General features: G+C 41.9%; 1 protein-coding gene across 4 annotated transcripts in view; it reads right to left on the bottom strand.

The window, feature by feature from the left end:
* pde4ba (phosphodiesterase 4B, cAMP-specific a) overlaps positions 1–24634 on the bottom strand; it is a 671909-nt gene that overhangs the window by 74143 nt on the left and 573132 nt on the right. For all 4 annotated transcript variants that reach the window (XM_078218430.1, XM_078218431.1, XM_078218432.1 and 1 more), the window contains one exon: positions 3655–3767. In XM_078218430.1, coding sequence (XP_078074556.1) covers positions 3655–3767 — 113 coding nt within the window. The remainder of the gene's footprint in view (positions 1–3654; positions 3768–24634) is intronic.

Raw genomic sequence — 24634 nt, 5'->3', positions numbered from 1 at the left:
ATGTAAATTGTATCAGCAACATATACAGAGATTAACAATGGTAATACAACATTAGCGATTAAAGCCACATCAGGGAGCACAGTAAAACATTTAAGGAGCTATTTATGAATACATAAAACATCTGTAATGAGATAGATGAATTGATGGCACAAGTAGAGATAAATGTGCTTGAACTAGCAACCATTACTAAGATGTGGTTGCAGAGTGACCAAAGTTGGGAAGTAAATATTCCAGGATATTTGACAATTAGGAAAGCTAGCCAAAATGGAAAAGGAGGTGAGATAATCCTGATAGTAAAGATTGAAATAAAGAGGGAAGTGACAAAGGATCATGGTCCACAAAATCATGATGTAGAACCAATATAACTTAAACTAGGAAGTAACACCAGTTGGAGTGGAATCATTGAGACAGTTTTAAGTATGTTGCAGAACCAACTAGGGACTCTGCTATTTTAGATTTAATATTGTGAATTGAGATAGAGTTAATTAATAATCTTACAGTAAAGGATCCAAACCTAGGGCTTTAAATTTAAACAGTCAATCACAGAGGTATGAGAGGCATGTTCGCCAAGATAAATTGTAAAATTAGATGTAAAATACCTCCATAATTGGCTTTGTTTATATTTTAGACTTCAGTTTCAGTCTTAAACACACACACTCAAACTTAATGTGAAATTCTACCACATCATAATCACTTTTTGCCGTAGGAAGATTTACAATAAGATTACTACTGAAATAATTAACTGTGTCTCATTATACTGGATCTAAAATAGCTTGTTCCCGATTAGGTTTCACAACATACTGTTGTCAAAAACTGTCTTGATTGCATTCCATGAACACGTCCGCCAAGCCTTTTCTGCCAATTTGCCCAGTTTACATGAAGATTACTGAATTTCCTTTGTTACACGGTCCTCTAATTTCCTGATTTATACTCTATCTACCACTTTAGTTACTGCTGGAGACTTTCAAACTGTTTTCACGAGTGTTTTAAACCTTTGTTATTTCTTAGCTCCACCCATATTGATTCTATATTCTAACTTTTTGGACTATGATTTTTTTTCTCTCTACTGTCTTTATCTCATTTTTTAATTATCTTTTTCAATTTTGCCTATCTTTTCTAAAAAAGTCAAGTACCCCCGAATATTTATTTTGCAACCGAGGGAAAGCTGCAATCACATTTTCAGTAATGGCTTCAAAATCAAATCCACTTATTTTCATTTGTACCATTAACCCATCTATCTGAATATAAATGTTTAGTGCATTCAGATATAATGCCTTTACTTTTAACTATTATTATCTAATGTCACCTTGGTCGCTAATATCCTCTTACCATTATAATGGAGTATAAAAGGAGTACAACGGTGAATGGTGAAATTATCCAGTTTGGTAAGAAAAATTGAAAAAGAAAATGTTTTTTAGAAGTTCAAAGCATTATTAAATATTGGGACTCAGAGGGATTTGCGTATCCTTGTTTATGAATCACAGTAAATTAACATGCAGGCATAGCAAGCAATGAGGTGATCTCATTAAAGAAATGCTGAGAGTTTTTCCCCATTGGAAAGTCTGGTCTTAAGATTGCAGGGGGTGGTCAGCCATTTGAAATGAGGAGAAATGTCTTCATTCAAAGCATTGTGAATCTTTGGATCTCTCTACCCCAAAGAACTAGGAATAGGACGCGAAAACAGTAGTTAATGTAAAGGTTCAGCCATGATCTTATTGAATGACAGATTACGTTTAGGGAAGCCATATAGCCTACTCTTGTTTTGATTTTTTACATTCTAATATTCTACACTACAACTTCTAAAGCTTTGAATATATATACTAGACGTAAATAGCCATGGGTATTGTGATATGTATATAACTGCTGCAGTTTGTTGGCAAATTAATCCATATTAGCATAATCTTTTGCTTTAAACTATCTTTGCAACCTTAACTGTTATCTCTGATTTGTTGCTTGATAATGAATTGATATGCCAGCAATGCTAAATGACATATAGAAGTAATTCATTTGTCTGTTATGGTGCATATATGTTACATGATCAGGAAAAGTTCAATTAGAAGCTATTCTGTTTTAATTTCTTGTGCTCAGTAATCTGTTCTCTTTACATTTTGGGTCGAAAGTTAGTGGAACAGTTGCAACACTAAATAAACTGCACACGTGCTTGTTTCCACATACTCAGGTGTTTTCAATGCATTAAGCAACTGGAAAATGCTTGTACAATGAATAAAAAACTATCACAGTGTAGAGCAGCTTCATTCATTAGCAAGTAAAATGCTGGAAACCTTTGCCCTAATGTTGATGTATATATGGCCATTGGTGCGGGGGGGGGTGTTAAGTCTGAAAATGGATGCAGAAACTACCTTAATATAAAAGCAAAAGAGCCCTTTGCAATGATTTAAATGAAAGGGTCCTTCATTTCCTGACTATAATAGTCCCACATGGAATTAGTTTGGGTAGTTTCAATCTTGTTCCTACTTTCATTGCATAAGAAATCCTCTAATTCAATAATTTTGCTCAGACAGCCACAAGATAATTTACACTGAAATTTTAAAATATCATATTGGTTAAATAGGCATGGTTTTCAGACGTTGTGGATGGGGCATATTTTTGCACTGTTCTAACTTGAGTGAAAGATTTAAGATCAGAATACAACTTTGTGCAAATTCTCCAAAGATATTTTTTGCAAAACACAATAATAACTGTTGTTGCCCAGCTGTTAAATACACAAAGACTTGAAACTGTTGTCAAAGCATATAAAACAAGAAGCTCAACAACACCATCCATGATAAAGCAGTCCATACACCATCTTCAGCATTCAATCCCTCCACAATCGACTCACTGCAGCAGCAGTGTGGACCCCATGCAAGATGCACCGCAACAACTTGCCAAGGCCCTATGACAGAATCTTCCAAATCCATCCAGAAGAACAAAGGTGGCAGACTTACAGGGCACCACCACCTGCAAATTCCAAGTCACACATCATCCTGACTTGGAAATAAATCACCATTCCTTCACTGCCACTGGATCAAAATCCGGCAACTCCTATCCTAACAGCACTACAGGTGTGCCCACACCAGATGAACTACAGCAGTTCGAGAAAGCAGTTCACCACCACCTTCTCAAGGGCAATTAATGGTGGGCCACAAATGCTGACTTTGCCAGAAAGTCTTGCACCCCATGGAAGATTTTTTTTAAAATCAAGTGCCGTTTTCCTTGTAATGTAATTCAATCCGATACTATTCAAAATATATACTTAATTGTGAGCAGTTAATGGATCAAAGTTATTGTGATATATAAGCATGTTCTCTTCTATATTCCTGAAGTATTATTTGATTAAGAGCTTTAAATAATTGAAGTTTTAATAATGAAATGTAAATCTGGTAAACATTATTTCGGAACACTAGTAGGTCACTGCCACAAAATGTCCAGCAAATATGTATATAGCACTTTTAAAAATTTGGTTATAGTTTCACGTAAAGAGTTTTAAAATTAAACCTTTATCAGGCACTTACCAAAAATAATCATCACCTATAGTATAACAGGGAAAATATAAACCAAAAATATTATATGCCGAAGAAATTTTAGCAAAGTTCAGCGATTTTGCATTTTTAAGTTTATCATGCACAAAACATATAAAAATGAATAATTTCTTACTTTGTTTGAAGCCATCTCGCTGACTGACCGGTAGGTCTGTATTGTTTCAAGTTGATCCAAACACCAATCTAACTCTTCCAGAGTCTCCATGGCTAACTTTTGGTAGGATTCTTCTGTAAACAAGCACATAGGCATGTAATCAGGGCTCAACTCCTGCACAGTGTCCATATCAGTATTACTCGAGCAGCCCAAAGTCAGACCACAATGTTCCTTCATCATGCGCCTCTGGCTTTCTCTCCCTTTGGTTTCACAAGGCGATATGATGCGGCTACTGCCGGTTCGTTGTCATCAAACTCAAAATGTCAGTAATTCATCAAACAAAATCATCTGAAGATGCAGGGGCAGCTGAGGAGTGACACTACGAGAGTTGCAGATTGCTTGTTTTGCTCAGAGCAATGATTTCCCAAATAAGACGTCACATTTACAACATAAAATTAGTCAGAATGCTGTTTAACTTTCGGAATGAAACTATAACCAGCAATTTTCGTTGTGTTGCAATTAAGCCTGGAGGGAAGTGTGTCAGTTTCGCTTCGATATATAACTGATCAGAGAAAACAAATCGTCTTAAGAGGTGTAACAAAGGTACGAAAAACGCATTTCGAGTCACCAAATCAGCTTGATTTTTGTTGGGCACTTGTCCTGTGACGGACTTTCCACAATTTAATGTTTGGAATAATGCACTCCTCATAAAAGCTCACACAAGGGAGTCCCCTCTTATCACCGAGTGCCAAATAAAGTATTTCTCTGATGGGTTTGTAGTTATACGAAGTTTGGCTGAACGAGTAACTTTGTTTCTCAAGAAACGCCAAAAAAACTTTCTGAACCTTGCCAAAAACACATGGAAACCCTGGAGTGGATTTTCCTCCTACAAGAAACTAATCCAGTAAACTAGTCAACAATACAGTGTAAAATCACAAATCATTCTTGGATTGAAGCAATATATTATAGGTATGAAGGTCACAGAATTGTTACTGCCCAAGAAGGAAACCATTTAGCTCATCTTGTCTGCATGAGCTCGACAAGTGAGCAATTTATTTTGTACCATATCCCAGCTACCTTCTCCCTGTAACCCTGCACATTCTTCCTTTTCAGATAAGTATAATTCCCCCCAGCAAACACAGAAAATACTGGAAAATCTCAGCAGGTCTGACAGCATCTGTGGAGAGAGAATAGAGCCAATAATTCAAGTCTGGATGACCCTTCAAAGCTGAAGACAAAAAAAGCACGAGATTTATACTGCAAAGGGAGAGGGGGGCAGTAATTGGCAAAGATGTCAGACAAAAAGACAAAGGAAATTAAATGGTGGTGATCATGGATGGGTGCTGATAGTGGCACATTAAGAGATCAGAATGTGTAAATGGTAGAATGTAAGCAGAGTGTCAAAGGACAATATGAGACATGTAACAGATGGCCCTGGTTGAGGGGGGAGGGGGGTGGTGAACCAAGATGGAAAGTGAGATAGAAAGTGTGATATTGTCACTGGACTAGTAATCCAGAGCCAGGGTTCGAATCCCACCACGGCTGATTGTGAAGTAGAATTCCCTGTTGAATGCTTCAGTCGGCACGGGCTTGGAGAGTTGAAGGGCCTGTTCCTGTACTGTACTTTACTTTGTTCTTTGAACCTGCCTCCACCATTGAATGGTCTGGAATGCTTAGGCAGTGCATTCCAGACCATTCAATGCATGAACATGTTTTTCCTCACATCCCTTTTGCTTCTTTTGGAAATTGCCTTAAATCTGTGTCCTCTTGTTCTCAATGCTCAATGAGTGAGGATATTTTCTCCCTATCTACTCTGTCCAGATCCCTCATGGTATTAAATACCTCAATCAAATCCCATCTCAGCCTTCCAAGAAAAACAGTCCTAACTTCTCCAATCTATCTTCATAATTGAAGTTCTTCATCCTTGGAACCATTCTCGTGAATCTTTTCTGCACTTTCGCCAATGCCGCCACTTCTTTCCTAAAGTGCGATGCTGAGAACTGGACAAAAGACTCCAGCTGAAGCCAAACTGTGTTTTAAGTTAAACTTGCCTTCGTACTCTATGCCCCTGTTCATAAAGCCCAGGATATATGTTTTTCAAAATGCCCTCTCAAACAGTCCTGCCATGTTCATTGACTTATTCACATACATACCCAGGTTTCTCTGCTCCTACATGGGCTTTAAAGTTGTATCCTTTATTTTATATTGTCTCTCTATGTTCTTCCTAACAAAATTAATTACTTAATATTTCTCGGCATTGAACTTCATCAGCCACCTGTCCGCCAATTCCACCAGTTTGCCCATGTCTTTTAGATATTTTACACTATCCTCCTCACTGTTTATAATGCTTCCAAGTTTTGTATGATCTGCAAATTTTGAAACTGTGCTCTAAACACCAAGATCCAGGTTGTTAATATATATCAGGAAAAACAATTGTTCCAACAGTCACCGCTGAACTTAAATAAAGGTAATTACAAAGGAATGAGGACAGACTTGGCTAAAGTGGACTGGGAAAATAGGTCACAAGTTAGGATGGTAGTGAAGCAGTGGCAGATATTTAAGGAGATATTTCATCATTCTTAACAAACATATATTCCTTCAAGAAAAGAGGCACTATCTATGATTAACTAAGGAAGTTAAGGATAGTATCAGATTGAAAGAAAAGGCATACAACGCTGCAAAGATTTAGTAGTAGGCCAGAAGACTGGGCAAGTTTTAGAAATCAGCAAAGGATGATTAAAATGTCACGAATGTTGAAATTTGTCAGATGATTGTTTTAAAATGTCCCTTCAACTCAAAAGTAAAACAGATAATTCTGAAGGGAGTAGTGAATTCCTGATAAACAACTAATTTTCGAGATATGCCCATGGATGAGACTTGAGAAGCGATAGAAACCCACTGAGGTGTTGCGGCTTTAGCACCTTGTACAGAAGCTCATGCAACAGAGGAAAAGCTTGTGGAACTCTCCCAGGAACGGGTCTTCTCTGTTCTGTAGGCAATGATGGGGAGTAGAACTCCCTATGGGTCAGAAATACAGTTTTATTTGAGCTTTCTAAACTATTTAAAGGGACTGGATGCAGGAATCTCTGGAATTCTGAGTTGTCAGAACTGTTGTGAACTGAGGGAAAAAGGAATTTGTCAAGGTGTGCATTGCTGATGGTAATTACATCCAGAGGTCACGGTGGGAGTGGAGTGGTTGTTGACGCTCACTGGCCAATTTGACTTGGCCTGGTAGAGAGTGAATGAGCTCAGCTGGAGACCTGTGAGAAGCTTTTTGGACTGCTCTTTGATACTACATGCGTGCCCAAGGTGAGGTGTAAAGCTATAGAAATGTACCTGTGTTTATATTTAATGTACAATTTGCTCTTGGTTAATACTTAAATTATGAGAGCGGAGTTAAGGCCTAAATCAGTTCAGCCAAGACCTTATTGAATGGCGAACAAAGCTCAAGGGGGCCAAATGACCGAATTCTGCTCCTGTTTCTTATGTGAAACTTTTAAGTAATGCTGAAAAGAGACATGCTGTCAAAGCTTTTCATCTTGCACTCATCAGGACAGAAGCAGGAATGTCAAATTTTAAAGAGAACAATTTATGCTGCATGAGAAAAGGGGTGCAGATTGGTTGGCAAGTCAGCTCGGAATGGTCGTGACATTGCCATAACAAATGCACCAGAGAGGTGTTGTCCCCCATGCTGTTGTTTATTCAAAAAATATGCAATGTCTGTACATATTCTTTTTGCCTTCAGAGAACAGGCCCCAAATATGATATGTAGCTTCTAGCAAGTGTAAGTGAGCTACATTATGAACCTGACTGATAATCTTAAACTTGTTAGTGTAATTCTTAGCATGCTTGAGATTGTTTAGTAAGTATCACCCAATCACATCTAATGTTAGATATTATGTTCTGAGTTTTGGAAGCAAGGGTTAGTTGAGCATGGTCAGCACTCTGCTTTTTATGAACAGCTGAAGGGACATGTTGTTTAATGTCATCTACTGAATTTGAATGTATTAAACCCCAAGATTGTGCCAGTGTTCATTTCCAAGTATATGGTGAGACACAGTCCATGAGTGAGTGGTTGTGCAGAGTGAGTTTGAACAAATTGGTTATTGGATTACTAATCTACACCATACCCAATGACTCGTTTACATGCGCAAATTTATTTTACTGTTCGATCTGATCCATTGTTGCCTCAATAGATGACTGCACCATAAGCAATACCCACTTTGAAAGAGGCCTGCACTGTAAATGCACTCAAACAGAAACATTTTAGCAGTGCAATTAATGATGCCACCAAACATGTAATGAATCTGTCTGATCATGTACTCCCCTAAAGCAAGGAGTTTGTCCTCATGCATGGCTTCAATTTTGTTGTTCTTACGGGATGAGGTATTTGAGCAGTTTGACTACTTCTACTCTTAACTATCAGCAACAGTGTGCAACAAAAATGCTGAGCCTTTGAATGTGTGCCTAGATGTTTTAGCATATGCATATTGTGGGATACCCAATGACTTTTCCAACTTTCACATGCAGCCTAAAAGTTTGGTCGCATTACGAGATGTCAAGGCCAATCCAGACACAGATATTTGCAAAACGGATAAAGGGATTGGAATAGTCATCCTTCACAACCATGACTATATTGCCAAAATGCACACCATTCTTAATCACGGATCCAAATTCATATCCGTTGAACCTGCTGCCAAGCATGACCAGACAGCCTTGCTGAAAGGCAAATTACGAAAATATTTATTAGACTAGTATAGGAGTAACATGCTGCTTTGGGGTGTATATGATAGGGTTCATCCTCATGGTTCACTATGTCAACATATGTATCGGCTGCCAAAGACACACAAAATTGATATCCCATTATCTTGCCCAATCTTATCTATGAGTAGTACAGCACAACATGAATTGGCCAAATGGTTCAGTGAGTTGTTACAACCAGTTCTGAGCGAGTATTTCACATATATGGTGATGGATTCTTTCACTTTCACGAAGACTGTACATGACTTGCATATCGACAATAATGCTGTGTCTACGTGTTTGTTCGACATTGTAAGTCCAATTTATTAATATGCAATTCAAGGAAGCCATAGACATTTGCACTACATTCCTATATCATGGCAATGTAGACCTGCCGCCATGATCTGAATCTGTATTCATTGAATTTCTGAGGTTCAACTTGTGCAATTTTAGCATGGATTCCCCTCTAGGGCCAGCTGTCACTAACGGCCTGAGACGTTTGCTCACCATGCAAGCATGACTTTGAAGTTTGATATGATTTATTATTGTCACATACAGTGCAAATAATTGTTTATTGCGCACTATACAGACAAAGCATACCATATATAGAGAAGGCAAGGAGAGAGTGCAGAATGTAGTGTTACTGCCATAGCTAGGATGTAGAGAAAGATCAACTTAATGCAAGGTAAGTCCATTCAAAAGTCTGATGGCAGCAGGGAAGAAGCTGTTTTTGAGTCGGTTGCTACGTGATCGCAGACTTTTGTATTTTTTTCCCCGACGGACCTGGGGTCCTTGATTATGCTGGCTGCTCTTCTGAGGCAGCGGGAAGTGTAGACAATGTCAATGGATGGGAGGCTGGTTTGAGTGATGGACTGGGCTCCAATCACAACATATTGTAGTTTATTGTGGTCTTGGACAGAGAGGAGCCAGACCAAGCTGTGATACATCCAGAAAGAATGCTTTCTATGGTGCATAGAACCATAGAAAATTACAGCTCAGAAACAGGCCTTTTGGCCCTTCTTGTCTGTGCCGAACCATTTTATGCCTAGTCCCACTGACCTGCACTTGGACCATATCCCTCCACACCCCTCTCATCCATGAACCCGTCCAAGTTTTTCTTAAATGTTAAAAGTGATCCCATTTACCACTTTATCCGGCAGCTCATTCCACACTCCCACCACTCTCTGCGTGAAGAAGCCCCCCCTAATATTCCCTCTAAACTTTTCTCCTTTCACCCTTAACCCATGCCCTCTGGTTTTTTTCTCCCCTAGCCTCAGCGGAAAAAGCCTGCTTGCATTCACTCTATCTATACCCATCAAAATCTTATACACCTCATCTGTAGAAGTTGGTGAGAGTTGTAGCAGATATGCCAAATTTCCTTAGTCTCCTAAGAAAATAGAAGCGTTGGTGGGTTTTCTTAACTATAGTGTCCGCATGGAGGGGCTAGGACAGGTGATCTGGACACCTAAAAACTTGAAGCTCTCGACCATTTCTACTTCATCCCCATTGATGTAGACAGGAGCATGCCATCCCCTACGCTTCCTGAAGTCAATGTCTATCTCCTTTGTTTTGTTGACATTGAGGGTGAGATTATTTTTGTCGCACCAGCTCACCAGATTCTCTCTTTCTTTCCTGTACTATGTCTCGTCATTGTTTGAGATCTGACCCACAACGGTGGTGTCATCAGCAAACTTGAAAATCGAGTTGGAGGGGAATTGGCCATACAGTCAAAGGTGTATAAGGAATATAGTAAAGGGTCAAGGACACAGCCTTGTGGAGCACCGGTGTTGAGGGTGATCGTGGTGAGGGTGTAGGGTGCATCAAAACTATCGTGTTGGATAATGGCTACCTCAATCAGAGCATTCCTCACTGCATAGAACATAGAACAGTACAGCACAGAACAGGCCCTTCGGCCCACGATGTTGTGCCGAGCTTTGTCTGAAACCCAGATCAAGCTATTTCCTCCCTATCATCCCGAAGTACTCCATGTGCCTATCCAATAGCTTCTTAAATGTTCCTAAAGTTTCTGACTCCACTATCCCTGCAGGTAGTCCATTCCACACCCCAACCACTCTCTGAGTAAAAAACCTACCTCGGACATCCTTCCTATATCTCCCACCATGAACCCTATAGTTATGCCCCCTAGTTACCGCTCCATTCACCCGAGGAAATAGTCTTTGAACGTTCACTCTATCTATCCCCCTCATCATCTTATAAACCTCTATCAAGTCTCCTCTCAACCTCCTCCGCTCCATAGAGAAAAGCCCAAGTTCCCTCAACCTTTCCTCATAAGACCTACCCTCCAAACCAGGCAGCATCCTGGTAAATCTCCTTTGCACTCTTTCCAGTGTCTCCACATCCTTCTTGTAGTGAGGTAACCAGAACTGCACACAATATTCCAAATATGGTCTCACCAAGGTCCTGTACAGTTGCAGCATAACCCCACGGCTCTTAAACTCAAACCCCCTGTTAATGAACGCCAACACACTATAGGCCTTCTTCACGGCTCTATCCACTTGAGTGGCAACCTTCAGAGATCTATGGATATGAACCCCAAGATCTCTCTGTTCCTCCACAGTCTTCAGAACCCTACCTTTGACCCTGTAATCCACATTTAAATTTGTCCTACCAAAATGAATCACCTCGCATTTGTCAGGGTTAAACTCCATTTGCCATTTTTCACCCCAGCTCTGCATCCTATCTATATCTCTTTGCAGCCTACAACAGCCCTCCACCTCATCCACTACTCCACCAATCTTGGTGTCATCAGCAAATTTACTGATCCACCCTTCAGCCCCCTCCTCCAAGTCATTTATAAAAATTACAAATAGCAGAGGACCAAGCACTGATCCCTGTGGCACTCCGCTGGTAACCGGTTTCCAGTCCGAAAATTTTCCATCCACCACCACCCTCTGTCTTCTGTTAGATAGCCAGTTACCTATCCAATTGGCCAAACTTCCCTCTATCCCACACATCCTTACTTTCTTCATAAGCCGACCGTGGGGGACTTTATCAAACGCCTTATTAAAATCCATGTATATGACATCAACTGCACTACCCTCATCTACACACTTAGTTACCTCCTCAAAAAATTCTATCAAATTTGTGAGGCAAGACTTGCTCTTCACAAATCCGTGTTGACTATCCCGGATTAAGCTGCATCTTTCTAAATGGTCGTAAATCCTATCCCTAAGGACCTTTTCCATCAACTTACCGACCACCGAAGTAAGACTAACCGGCCTATAATTACCAGGGTCATTTCTATTCCCTTTCTTAAACAGAGGAACCACATTCGCCACTCTCCAGTCCTCTGGCACCACCCCCGTGGACAGTGAGGATGCAAAGATCAATGCCAAAGGCTCTGCTATCTCATCCCTTGTCTCCCAAAGAATCCTAGGATATATTTCATCAGGCCCAGGGGACTTATCAACTTTCAGTTTATTCAAAACTGCTAGTACATCTTCCCTCCGAACATCTACTTCCTCCAGCCTATCAGCCTGTGACACCATCTCTTCCTCAAAGACATGGCCCCTCTCCTTGGTGAACACCGAAGAAAAGTAATCATTCATCACCTCTCCTATCTTTTCTGACTCCATGCACAAATTCCCACTGCCGTCCTTGACCGGCCCCAGCCTCACCCTGGTCATTCTTTTATTCCTCACATAAGAGTAAAAAGCCTTGGGGTTTTCCTTGATCCGACCCGCCAAGGACTTCTCAGGCCCCCTCCTCGCTCTCCTAAGCCCCTTTTTCAGCTCATTTCTTGCTAACTTGTAACCCTCCATCGAGCCAACTGAACCTTGTTTTCTCAACCTAACATACGCTTCCTTCTTCCTCTTGACAAGACATTCCACCTCTTTTGTGAACCATGGTTCCCTCACTCGGCCATTTCCTCTCTGCCTGGCAGGGACATACCTATCAAGGACATGCAGTATTTGTTCCTTGAAAAAGTTCCACTTATCATTAGTGCCTTTGCCTGACAATTTTTGTTCCCATCCTATGCTTCCTAATTCCCACCTGATGGCATCATAATTACCTCTCCCCCAATTGTAAACTATGCCCTGCCGTATGGCCCTCTCCCTCTCCATTGCAATAACAAAAGACACCGAATTGTGGTCACTATCTCCAAAGTGCTCTCCCACAACCAAATCCAACACTTGGCCCGGCTCATTTCCCATTACCAAATCCAATGTGGCCCCACCTCTTGTCGGCTTATCCACATATTGTGTCAGGAACCCCTCCTGCACACACTGCACAAAAACTGCCCCATCCGAACTATTGTCCGAACTATTGTCCTGAAAACTATTGTCCTGAAAAAAACTGCCCCATCCGAACTATTGTCCTGAAAATAGCATGCTCACAAATTGTCCTGAAAAGTGCCTAGTGTATCTCAAATTACTCTGGAAGGGTAAAGTATTGCAAAAATTTGAGCAACAGGTAAAGCTAGCCATTTCATGCTGCTACTGTACAGTGGCAACACAAGTGGTGTTTTCCACTAACAGAATGCTGCCATCAAACCAAATGTCCATTCTGTCTACCACAGAAATGAATAATGTGATATATGAATTTCACTGCCGGTGCAATGCCAGATATATAAGCTATTCATACCAATGACAGGCGGATTGCATCAATCAGCCCATCCCTTCAGCTGTTTGCAACAGAGTACTGACTGTATTCAACCAACCCATGCTTGCAAAATCAGAACATAAGTCAGATGTGATTCTGCGATTGGGTCACATTTGCAGAGCAATCCTACACTGCACGAACAACCAATTTAAGATTATCAGTTGGGATTGCAATTTAGCTCACAGGGCAAAATGAATATGTCCAGACATTGCACCTTTTTAATGTAGACTAAAGCCTGGGGAAAATAGCTCCCTGGTGCATTTGCCATGGTAGACTATCCTGAGCAGAAAGACATTCCAAAATGAAAAGCAGAATTAGAGTTGAATTGCCAACCAATCAGAACCACTTTTCTCATGCAGTATAAGTTGTTCCCTTTGAAATCTGACATTCCAGATTATGTCCTGATGAGTGCAGACAAAAAGCTTCGACAGTATGTCTTTTTTTCAGTAATACTCAAGCTTTGTATTACCAATCGACCAAATTATTAAATGTTTTGTAAACTTTTCACTTAATTATTTAGCAATGCCTCAACACAATGAGGTTTACACATGATGAGCTGAATTTCTGTTTCTGAATCCTGATCTCACCGTTGGAATTAAACGTATGTTTCCACATCCCACAAATACTGATGGTAGGACCCAGAGCAAGATTTTGCTGGAAGTTGCCACTTAGCTGGCAACATCTCGGAGCCCCATTCAGTTAAAGACAGCAGGCAAGCTCTCCAGTGTGAAGGGGCAACAGGAAGCTATCCGGCACTGGAAAATTGGCAGGCCCAGGAGGAGGGGTGGGGGTGGGCTCTGCTGATGTAGGTGGGAGAACCAAAAGTCATCCTATGAAGACTTTTGAAAGTGTCACATTAAAATGTGACCACAGCTGCTTGACCATCATTGTGGAGGGGAAACACTTTCATTGCATTGCCTATGTCCATGGCTGTAGCCCTCTGGCAATCAGGGCTGGGGGATGCTTGAGGGGGGTGGTTTGGGGTGGTGGTAAAGGGTCGTTGAGAATTATAGGAGTATTGCTGGGCTGCCGAGAGACCACTTCGATTTCAAGATCAACCTCCTGTTGTGATTGGTACCTTGTACGTTGGCTGGAAAATCCAGTTGGTGTCAGGAGAATGCCATTAATTAAGTCTTCAATGAGCTTAATTGGATACCCACCATGAATGGTCATGTAACCAAACCTGTCGTCACCCCACCTGTTACAGAATCCCATGGAGGTGGAAACTTGCTGTGCATATAGCCTGACATGGATTTCCCTACCCACCCCTGTCTTGAGACCAGTCTCCATCTGTACTTGAAAGTTCAGCTTGATATATTATTTGTTCCTTTCACAGTTACCGATTGATCTATGTTTCCTGCATTTTCTGTCTTTGTTCCACAGCACATGTTGTAACATGTATAGGAAAATATTATTATATTGCAATTCATCATCATTTTGCCTGGGATTTTGTGATGTACTGTTCTATCTCTCAGCAGCAATATCACTGTCCCATTTGGTTGTATTTTGGTTGACCTTTTAGATTCTATCTGGTTCAATTCTCTGTAGAACTGCTACCATACAAATAAAAACAATTTGGGGTGATGACATTTCTGTATAAAAAGCTTGATGACTGAAACTTTTGTAAACTTTGATTTTATTTGATTTATTTTTGTCACATGTATTAATATACAGTGAAAAATATTATTTCTTGCAAGCTATAGAGACAAAGGATACCATACATAGAGAAGGAAAGGAGAGAGTGCAGAATGTAGTATTACAATCGTAGCTAGGGTGTGAAGAAAGATCAACTTAATACGAGGTAGGTCAATTTAAAAGTCTGATTGCAGCAGGGAAGAAGCTGTTTTTGAGTCAGTTGTTATATATCCTCAGACTTTTGTATCTTTTTCCCGATGGAAGGTGGTGGAAGGGAGTATGTCCAGAGGGTGTGGGTCCTTATTTATGCTGGCTGATTTTCCGATGCAGTGGGAAGTGTAGACAGAGTCAATAGATGGGAGGCTGGTTTGAGTGATGGACTGAGCTTCATTCACGATCCTTTGTAGTTTATTGCAGTCTTGGACAGAGCAGGAGCCATACCAAGCTGTGATACAACCAGAAAGAATGCTTTCTATGGTGCATCTGTAGAAGTTGGTGAGAGTTGTAGCAGACATGCCAAATTTCTATCAGAACCTTACTGCAGTGTTTGATTTGATTTGATTTATTATTGTCACATTAGTATACAGTAAAAAATATTGTTTCTTGCGCACTATACAGACAACGTTCATGAGAAGGAAAGGAGAGAGTGCAAAATCTAGTGTTACAGTTAATGTAGTATAACTTAGCAACTTGCAGCTAAATCCATCCTTATTTCAGTGTAAATCCAGTGCAAGACTGCTGTTAAAAAAGTCTTTGGAAATTCATGTCTCCAATTCATTTCCTTTCAGACAGTAAAACAAGGGCATGTGTGTTCTTTCAATCTATGTCTCTTCTGAGACAACAGAATTTCCTTCCAGTTAATATAGTTACTAGCCTGATTCAAACACCTACTCCACGTCTGGACTGGTGCCAATAACAGGCTGAATATTTATACAGTCTCTGTAGGGACTGAGGTCTGAGAGACTGTAATGTCTGTAGGAGACATGCGGTCCAGCAAGAAAAGTTCACTAAAATGTCATAAGCTTATCTTAACAGGAAAAAGTGATGAAGGCACAATGTTTATTTTTTATTTTAGAAGAGAATGGTAATATAACGGGCAGCATGGTGGCAGTGGCTAGCACTGCTGCCTCACAGCGCCAGGAAGCCAGGTTCAATTCCTGCCTCCAATGACTGATGCCTCCGGATTACTCCCACAGTCCAAAGATGTGCTGGCCATGCTAAAGTGCCCCATAGTGTCAGGGAGATTAGGAGAATAAATACGTGGGGTTTATGGGGATAGAGCTAGAGTGGGATTGTTGTTGGTGCAGGCTCGATGGGCCAAATGGCCTCTTTCTGCACTGTAGGGATTCAATGATTCCATGATTGTGATCCCAAATTTGATTTTTAAAAATATTTTGTTGCATTTTCCAATATTTGGAACTTGCAATGAATGGGAGCTTGTAATTTCCAGCTACGGAGGAAGAGGAATTTCATAGTTTTATCAATAATAGCACTTCACATGGACACTATGTAGTGGCCATGTGAGTGCCATTTTTCAGTAACAAAATGCTGCCATCAGTCCAAAAAGATGTTCTGGCTATCGGACAATTGAGTAATGGCTTGTATGAATTTCAGTGCCACTGCAATGCCAGGTTCATAGACCATACATTCCAACGATTGACTGATCAAATTAAACAAAATGGGGGCGATTCTCCCATCCCGCTGTGCTGATTTTTTAGGGCAGCGAGCCGAGAGAATCACAGTGACGATGCGCAGGGTTCCTGAGAGCGTTCGCACCCCACTAGCATCTCCCAGCGCTGGCCTTCTGGCGCGGTTTGCTCCTTGCCAGAAATTGGCAGGGAGATGGGGCTAGCATTTAAATGATATTTTAAATATCATTTAAATGTTATTCGCGAGCCCGGGACTGAATTCTCTGGCCTCTCCCATCCTGCCAGAGTGTTTCACTCCAGCGGGGTTTAGAGTAGCTCCCCACATTTGGGGAGCTGGTGGCCTCTCCCTGCTAAAATGAAGGGGGAGGCAAATGGGGCCCGCCAGGGGGTTGGGCGGTGGGGGGGGGGGTGATGCCCCCTGGGCATGGACATCCTGGCAGTGCCAGCCTGTGTCCCCTGGCATTGCCCAAGGGGCAAGTGTCCATGCCCTGGGGGCACCTTGGCTCTGCCCATCAGGCATGGGGTAGTGCCAAGGAGGCAGGGCCTGGGGGGCAATCGGTGGGGGGGTCCCACTGCCACTCTGTTATTGGGATGGATGGAGACAGGAGGGAGGCCAGTGATCGGGGTGGGCTGGGGGGGGGGGGATTGGCACTGCACAGGGAGGGGGTGCTGGAGATCGGGGCGGTCCGGGATAGGATGGGACAGGTGAGGGGGGGTCAAGGCTGGCCCGGGAATGGTCAGGGGGGCCACGATCGGGCCGTGGGGGGGTAGGGGTGGCAGCACTAAGGGGGCCTGGGCTGGCCAGGCCCAGCGATCGGGAGGCTGACAGTTTGGGGCCACTGCGCATGCTGGTTTCAGCCTCCCGATTGGGAATAGACCCCACCCCCTGAAATCTAATGATATTCACTCTGGTGCATTGCAGAGAGTGGAGGAGATTCTAGTGTGAACTCCCACTGAAAAAAAACAGCATGAATTACTCCAGTTTTCCCACAAATTCAACACTTAGAATTTTTTTGGGAGAATTCTGCCCAATGTGCCTCCAGATGTTCATAACGGAGAGGTGGTGAGGTAGTGGTAGTGTCACCAGACGAGCAATCGACAGGCCCAGGATAATGCTCAGGGGACACAGGGTTGAATTGCCCAAGCAGCTAGTGGAATTTAAATTGATTTGATAAATATGGAATTAACAAACTAGGAGTAGTGATCATGAAACCATTATCGATTTATGTAGAAACCTATCTGATCCACTAATTTCCTTCCTACCTGGTTTGGCCTCCATATGACTCCAAACCCATAGAAATATTGTGGACTCTTCAAAGCTGTTAGAAAGCCTCCGAAAGAGAATGAAACTGGATGAACCACTCAACATCATACTGGGCACTTGAAACGACAATAGCAAACCCAGCCCTGTCCACTGTGCAAAGTCCTCCTTAGTTACATCTGGGAGTGCTGTCCCACAGACCAGCCATGCCTGACAAAAATCACACTCATGGAATGATACCTTACAAACAATGTACCGGACACCACCATCATCATCCTGTCCCACTGACACAACAGACCCACCAGAAGTGACAGCATATGCGGTCAGGAGGGAGCTGCTCAGGTCAGCTCCGGAACCTATGAAGTCACATGGCATCAGGTCAAACATGGGAAAGGAAATCTGCTGGTTACACCTACCATCTCCCACCTCACTAAATGAATCAGCACTCTTCATGTTGAACACAACTGAGGGTAGCAAGGGAACATGATGTATTCTGGGTGGGGGATTTCAATGTCCATCACCAAGGGTGGCTTGGTAGCATCACTACTGACTGAGCTGGCTGAAGGATATTAATGCTGGGTTTGGTTGTGGTACATGGTGAGGGAACCATCAAGAGGGAAAAATATTCTTGACCCCATCAAGCAACCTGTCTTGGGTGTACCTGTCCATGACAGTATTGGTGGCAGTGACCAGCACACAGTCTTTGGGAGACAAAGTCCTATCTTCACAATGAAGATACCCTGCATCATGTTGTGTGGCACTATCACCATGTCAAATGGGATAGATTTTGAATAGACCTAGCAACTCAGAAGTGGGCATATATGAAATGCCATGGGCCATCAGCAGCAGAATTGTATACTGCCACCATATGGAACCTCATGGTCTGGGCATATCCCCCACTCTACCATTTACATCAAGCTGGGGGAATCAACCATGGTTCAATGAAAGGTGCATAACAGCTTGCCAGGAACAGCTCCAGGCAAACCTAACAATGAGTGGCAACCTGGTGAAGCCACAACATGGAATTCTCGCAGATGAAAGCAGCATGTGATAGACAGAGATAAGCGATCCCACAACTAATGGATTAGATCCAAGCTCTGTGTCCTGCCACATCCAGTTATGAATGGTGGTGGACAATGGATTACTGACAGGAGCAGGTGGCTCCACCAATATCACAATCCGCAATAATGGGGGACCCAGAACCGCAGTGCAAAACACAAGGTATTCGCAACAAACTTCTGCCGGAAGTGCCAATTGGATGATCCATTTTGGTCTCCTGCAGTTCCCGGCATCATGGATGACTGTCTTCAGATTAATTCGATTTTCTCCAAGTGATTTCAAGAAATGGTTGAAGGTATAGATACTGCAAAGGCTAAGGGCCATGACAGCATTCCAGCAATAGTACAGAAAACTTGTGCTCCAGTATTAACTGTGCCTTTAATCAAGCTGTTCCAAACACCTACAACACTGGCATCTAATTCGCAATGTGCAAAACTGACCAGGAATGTCCTATCCACAAAAAAACTGGACAAATTAACATTATACTGTCCAAACAGTCTACACCTGATAATCAGCAAAGTGAAGGAAGTGTAGATGACAGTGCTATTAAGCAGCACTTACTCAGCAATAACCACCTTGTTGTTGCTCAGTTTGGGATCTGCCAGGGCCACCTAGCTCCTGACTTTACTACAACTTTAGTCCAAACTGGACTAAAGAGCTGAACTCAAGAGGTGAACTGAGAATGATTGCCTTTGACATCAAAGCAGCATTTGACTGAATGTGGCATCAAGGAGCCTAAGGGTATCAGGGGAAAACTCTTTACTGGTTGGAATCATACCTAATATAAAGAAAGATGGCTGTGGTTGTTGGACGTCACCACTCTCAATCCCAGGACATCACTACAGGAGTTCCTCAGGTTAGTGTCTTAGGCCCAACCATCTTCAACTGTTTCATCATAAGATCAATAGTGGGGATGTTCGTTGATGATTGCACAATGTTGAACATCATTCGCGATTCCTCTAAAACTGAAGCAGTCAGTGTCTCTATGTAGGAAGAACTGTACAAAGCTCATGCCTGGGCTGATAAATGGCAAGTAATATTCATGCCACAATGTGCCAGACAATGGCCATGTCCAATGAGAGAGAATCCAACCATTTCCCCCTGACAAGCAACTGCATTTCCGTTACTGAATTCCCCTACTATTAACATCCTGCGGGTTACCATTGACCATAAACTAACTGGACCAGCCATATCATTGAGGGAGACTTCATCCTGTGTGACACAACAGGTAGGTGAGTATATGTAAGTGGAATTCAACTGGTAAATCATTTTTTAAAGTAGCCTTGTTAAGCTGACTGAGCAGCAGTTAACTGTCAATTAACTGAAAGCATTTTGCCTGAATAGGTGTTGATTATTGTAGCAGGAAGCTAAGCTAGAGGGTGACATTGCCCAGCCCTCTATATGACAGGGACTTTTTCAATTGCACAATCAGTAAGTGGTGCATGATCAGTGAGAGAGAGACTCAATCCTGAGCGGGACACAGACTGAGTTAATATATTTGGAAATTTGTATTGGTACTTTCCAAGTTTTTCTTCCTTTTTCACACAGCGAGTGGTTCAGGTCTGAAATACACTGCCTGGAAATGTGGCAGAGGCAGGTTCAAGCAAGGCATTCAAGAGGGCATTAGATGATTGTTTCCTTTCAAGTAATGTGCAGGGGTATGGGAAAAAGGCAGAGGAATGGCACCAAGCATGATGCTTGTTTCGGAGAGCCAATGTGGATGGAATCAGCCAAATGGACTCCTTCTGCGACAATAATTCTGTAATAGATACTGTGGCATTACGAGAAGGTCAGAGCTTGATATTTCTGCAGAGTAACCCACCTCCTGACTCCCTGAAGCCTGACCACCATTCACAAGGCATAAATCAGAATGTAACGGATATTCTCCACTCTCCTGGATGAGTGCAGCTCCAACAATGCTCGAGAAGCTCAATGCCATCCAGGACAAAATAGCCTGCATGATTGGTATCCAACCCATTATCTTCAACATCCACTCCCTCCACCACTGACTCATAGTGGCAGCAGGTGTATACCATCTGCAAGATGCACAGCAGCAACTCACCTTGACAGTGGCTTTCCAAACCCACAACCTCTACCATCGAGAAAGACAAGGGCAGCAGGTGCATGGGAACACCATCGACTGCAAGTTCCCTTCCTATATTATAAATTGTCGTGATCGTTAGAAATTTGCCTTTTTTGCATTTGTCCTGATGAGTGCGAAACAAAAAAGCTGTGGTAACATCTCTCTATTTTCAGTCATTCTTTATTTACCATTTTGGAATTCATTGTATTCCTGGATGTTTTGGATTTCTTTTCTCTTAGCAACAGTGGGAGGTGATATATTATTGGAATAAATAAGTTTTAATTTTCTTTTTCAGTGACTGTTCAAGGAAGGAGCAATTACTTTTGCCTTATGAAGATAGATTGTACAATCAACAATGATATTCCTGCAGGTGTAGAGAAGGCATAGGGAATGAGAAGGTTACTGTGAGTGGATCGAGTGCCAAATTCCTTTTACTGGAAATTTTCCGAATTGCTATATTTTGGGTGAAAGCACACATTTCATGCCATGGGTTAGTGAGTGGGCCAAAATGTGGCCGATGGAGTTTAATGTGAGGTTATCCATTTTGGTTGGAAAAACGGAAAGAAGACTTGTTATCTAAATGGAGAGAGTTCGGGGTGCTTCGATGCAGAGGGATTTTGGTGCCCTCATGCATGAGTTGCAGAAAACTGGTATGCAGGTACAGCAGGTAATAACGAAAGCAAATGGAATTTTGGCATTTATAGCTACAGGGATAGAGTATACAAGTAGTATTGCTGCCACTCATTGTCTAGAAGAAACACAGCAAAAGGCAGCAGTGTCCTCTAGTTAAATCCTTGTCATTACATTAGAACCAAAGGCAGTATTAATCTTGTTAATGGTATCTAGATGTCCATCAAGGGGAAAATCACTGGGGGTGGTGGGGAAGTGATGTACTTACTGCGCAGAAAGAGACAACACTGTTAAAACACAGAGCGGGCTGCATTTTCTCTCTTTGGGTGGGAAACAGAAGTCAGGACTGTTTCTGTGTCCTGAACCTGTCCCAGGGGAAAAAAATCACTCATTGCCATGGAGACAGGTTCTCTCATTTTACAGGACATTAAGGGATCTCAGGGACCTTCCAGTTTAAAGACACAGCAGGCTGTAATGAAGAAAGGTAACAGAGGGCATGCTTCAACACTTCAATTTAAAAACAGTTTCCCTAGTCAGGCTGTCACTCTTGGTCTGCGATGTGGGGGAAATGGCGGGGCGGCGGGGATGGAATCCCTCTACATGGCAGCCTGAGGCACTCCTACATGCAGGCAGAGAGGGCTTCTGGGCATGCCAGGAAAGCTGGCCCCTGGCCTGCCTCTGGGTGCTTATCTAGCTGCTGCTGGTGTGAAAATGTGGAGTCCAATTGGAAAATCCCAGTTTTCCTTCAAGACCCTAAGTGCAGGCAGGTAACCCTCTCGGTCCCAATGCACATAAATGGCCCGTACATGACGTGGAGCTGGGGAACTGCATGCCAGCTGGTGAGGCTCATTTCTGGTCCCACCCACCTCCAATTGGTCCGAAAATATAACATTGTGTGTAGGAAAAGTAGAAGCTGAGGAACCAGAGAATTAGGAGGAATAGTCTCTGACTTGTGGGTCCTATTTTTAAAGGAAGCAACATATAAGAATAAGAACTAAGAGCAGGAGTAGGCAATTCAGCCCTTTGAACCTGCTCCTCCATTTAACACGATCATGGCTAATCTCATCTCAGCTTCAATTCCACTTGCCTGCCCATTCATCTTAGCCCTTCAAACCCTTACTAATTAAAAAAGCATGGGTGCAGCAGACTACTTTAAAGATGAAAACATCCATGCCAGGATAGCATGTGTTAATATGTTGGATCTGGCATTAATGGTCACAGAAAAACTTTTGGAGGTAGTAGCATTCGCAGGAGAATTGAAACAGGAGCCTCTCGTTTTCCTTTCATTGTATATCTATGTATTCCACTTCTTCTAGAATAATCAGATAGCTGGGAATTTCCAAATGAAATTCTATTGTGGTTCCTTTAGCTTGGTGAGTGTTAGAAATAGGACAGCTCTACATGGTGGTACCGAAAAGGTATGGTTTACAGCAGGTGCCTAAAGTAAACATGATTTTTAAAATATTGAAGGAAAAAGATCCAGAAAAAGGGATTTTACGGGCAAAAGAACATTTATTTGTTTTTGAATTCTACTTATGTCTTGACATCTGATTCAGGAAAGCCAGTAACCCTGTTTACATCTCACTGAATGTGGATGAAGCAAAATCATGAAGAATTGAATGGATTGCATCATTATAATATCATTTGCATATGTTTGCATGGTAGTGGGCGAATGCTTCTTATGCCCTCACTTCTGAAAGTAAAATATAAAGATGGGCAGAGAATTCAGTGTAACAAGCCCCATTCCATTTTTCACATCTGCCTTTTCAGGTTATGCAGGTTTGCCAGTTTGTCAACATAAAAGAGGAGATTCATCTTTCAACTCCTTCATAACTTACATTGAGTTTCTCTTACAATCAGCTTCAAATGGTTTTGTAATATACTTCAGTTCATGTGCCGTGAAATCTTTAAAGCCATTCCAAAACTCGAACTAACTGCATATGGACAAGATTGAAAACAGATGGTTGTTTAAAGGTTGAAATATAGCCCTTATTTTCTAGCCATGGATTCTTTCTTGCCTAGTGAAGATACATACAAACTGGAGATGTGAAAATTGATTTTTTGAAATGGTTCATGAATGAGTTTCACTAGCAACACCAACATTTATTGCCCATCCACAATCACACTTGAAAAGATGATGGTGAGTGGCCTTCTACTACATTCCATTTGGCGCAGGTGCATCTAATGTATGACTTGGAGGGGAGCATGCAGAAGGTGTTTTCATGTGTCTGCTACCCTTGTCCTTCCAGATGGTAGAGGTTTCAGGTTTGAAGATGCTGTTAAAGAAGGCTTAGTACGTGCTGCAGTGTAACTTCTATGTGGTACACACTGCTGTCACTATGTGTAGGTGTCGCAGTGGTGGAGAAAGTGAATGCTTAAGGTAGTGGCTGGGGTGCTGATCAAGCTGGCTGCTTTGTCCTGGATGGTGTTGAGCTTGTTGAGTGTTGTTGGAGTTTAGTCACCCAAGCAAATGGAGAGTATTCTTTCAAACTCCCAAGTTGTGCCTTGGAGATGGTGAACAGGTTTTGTGGTGTCAGGTGATGAGTTATTTGCTGCAGAATTTCTAGCCTCTGTTCCTGTAACTGATATGGCTGGATAATTTAAATTTCTGGTCAGTGGTAACTCTAGGATGTTGACAGTTTCGGATTCAACTGTGATAATGCTAGGATATCAAGGGAAGATGGTTAGGTTCTCTCTTGTTCAAGAGATCATTGCATGGCACATCCATGACGGAAATGTTACTTGCTACTTATCAGTAAAACCTGAATGTTGTCCAGCTGCATATAGATATGAATTGCTTCAGTATCTGAGGAACTGACTTGTTTAAGGAAGCTAGGTAATCAGAATGCTACTGGATAGTCATTTTATCATCACAAATTGTCTTCAAATAGCAAGGAAATACTAGTATCACATCTGGAGCCAGAAACAGCTAATATAAATAATGGACTGATGCTGACTTTAAAGTACTGGTGATGCTCCAATGCAAATACAGCTTTAAATTATTTTTCACTTCACTAATGTGGGTTTGACAGAGTAGAGATCTTCCAAGGTAAGCTCACTAACATCACTTGAATGGTAGGAAAAACAATAAACAATTCCTTTAATTTTTCCATCTTTTGCTTTTCTGCAGGGGTGCAGTAAAATCCAAATTTTCATCCACTCCAGTCAGCATCACGAATTGTAACAGGAGTTTGAATGGAATTTTAATTGATATCAATACTGAATGCACAGATTTTCTTGTATAAAGTATATTAATTATTTAATTAACATGAGCAGTCATCTGAATTCCACTCATACTATTAATTGATTTTTTCTTTAACC

The sequence above is a fragment of the Mustelus asterias genome, chromosome 8 (genome assembly GCF_964213995.1).
Source record: "Mustelus asterias chromosome 8, sMusAst1.hap1.1, whole genome shotgun sequence".
NCBI classification, from domain to species: Eukaryota; Metazoa; Chordata; class Chondrichthyes; order Carcharhiniformes; family Triakidae; genus Mustelus; species Mustelus asterias.
Note: the sequence above shows the minus strand (reverse complement) of the source record. Positions and strands in the feature narration are given on the sequence as shown.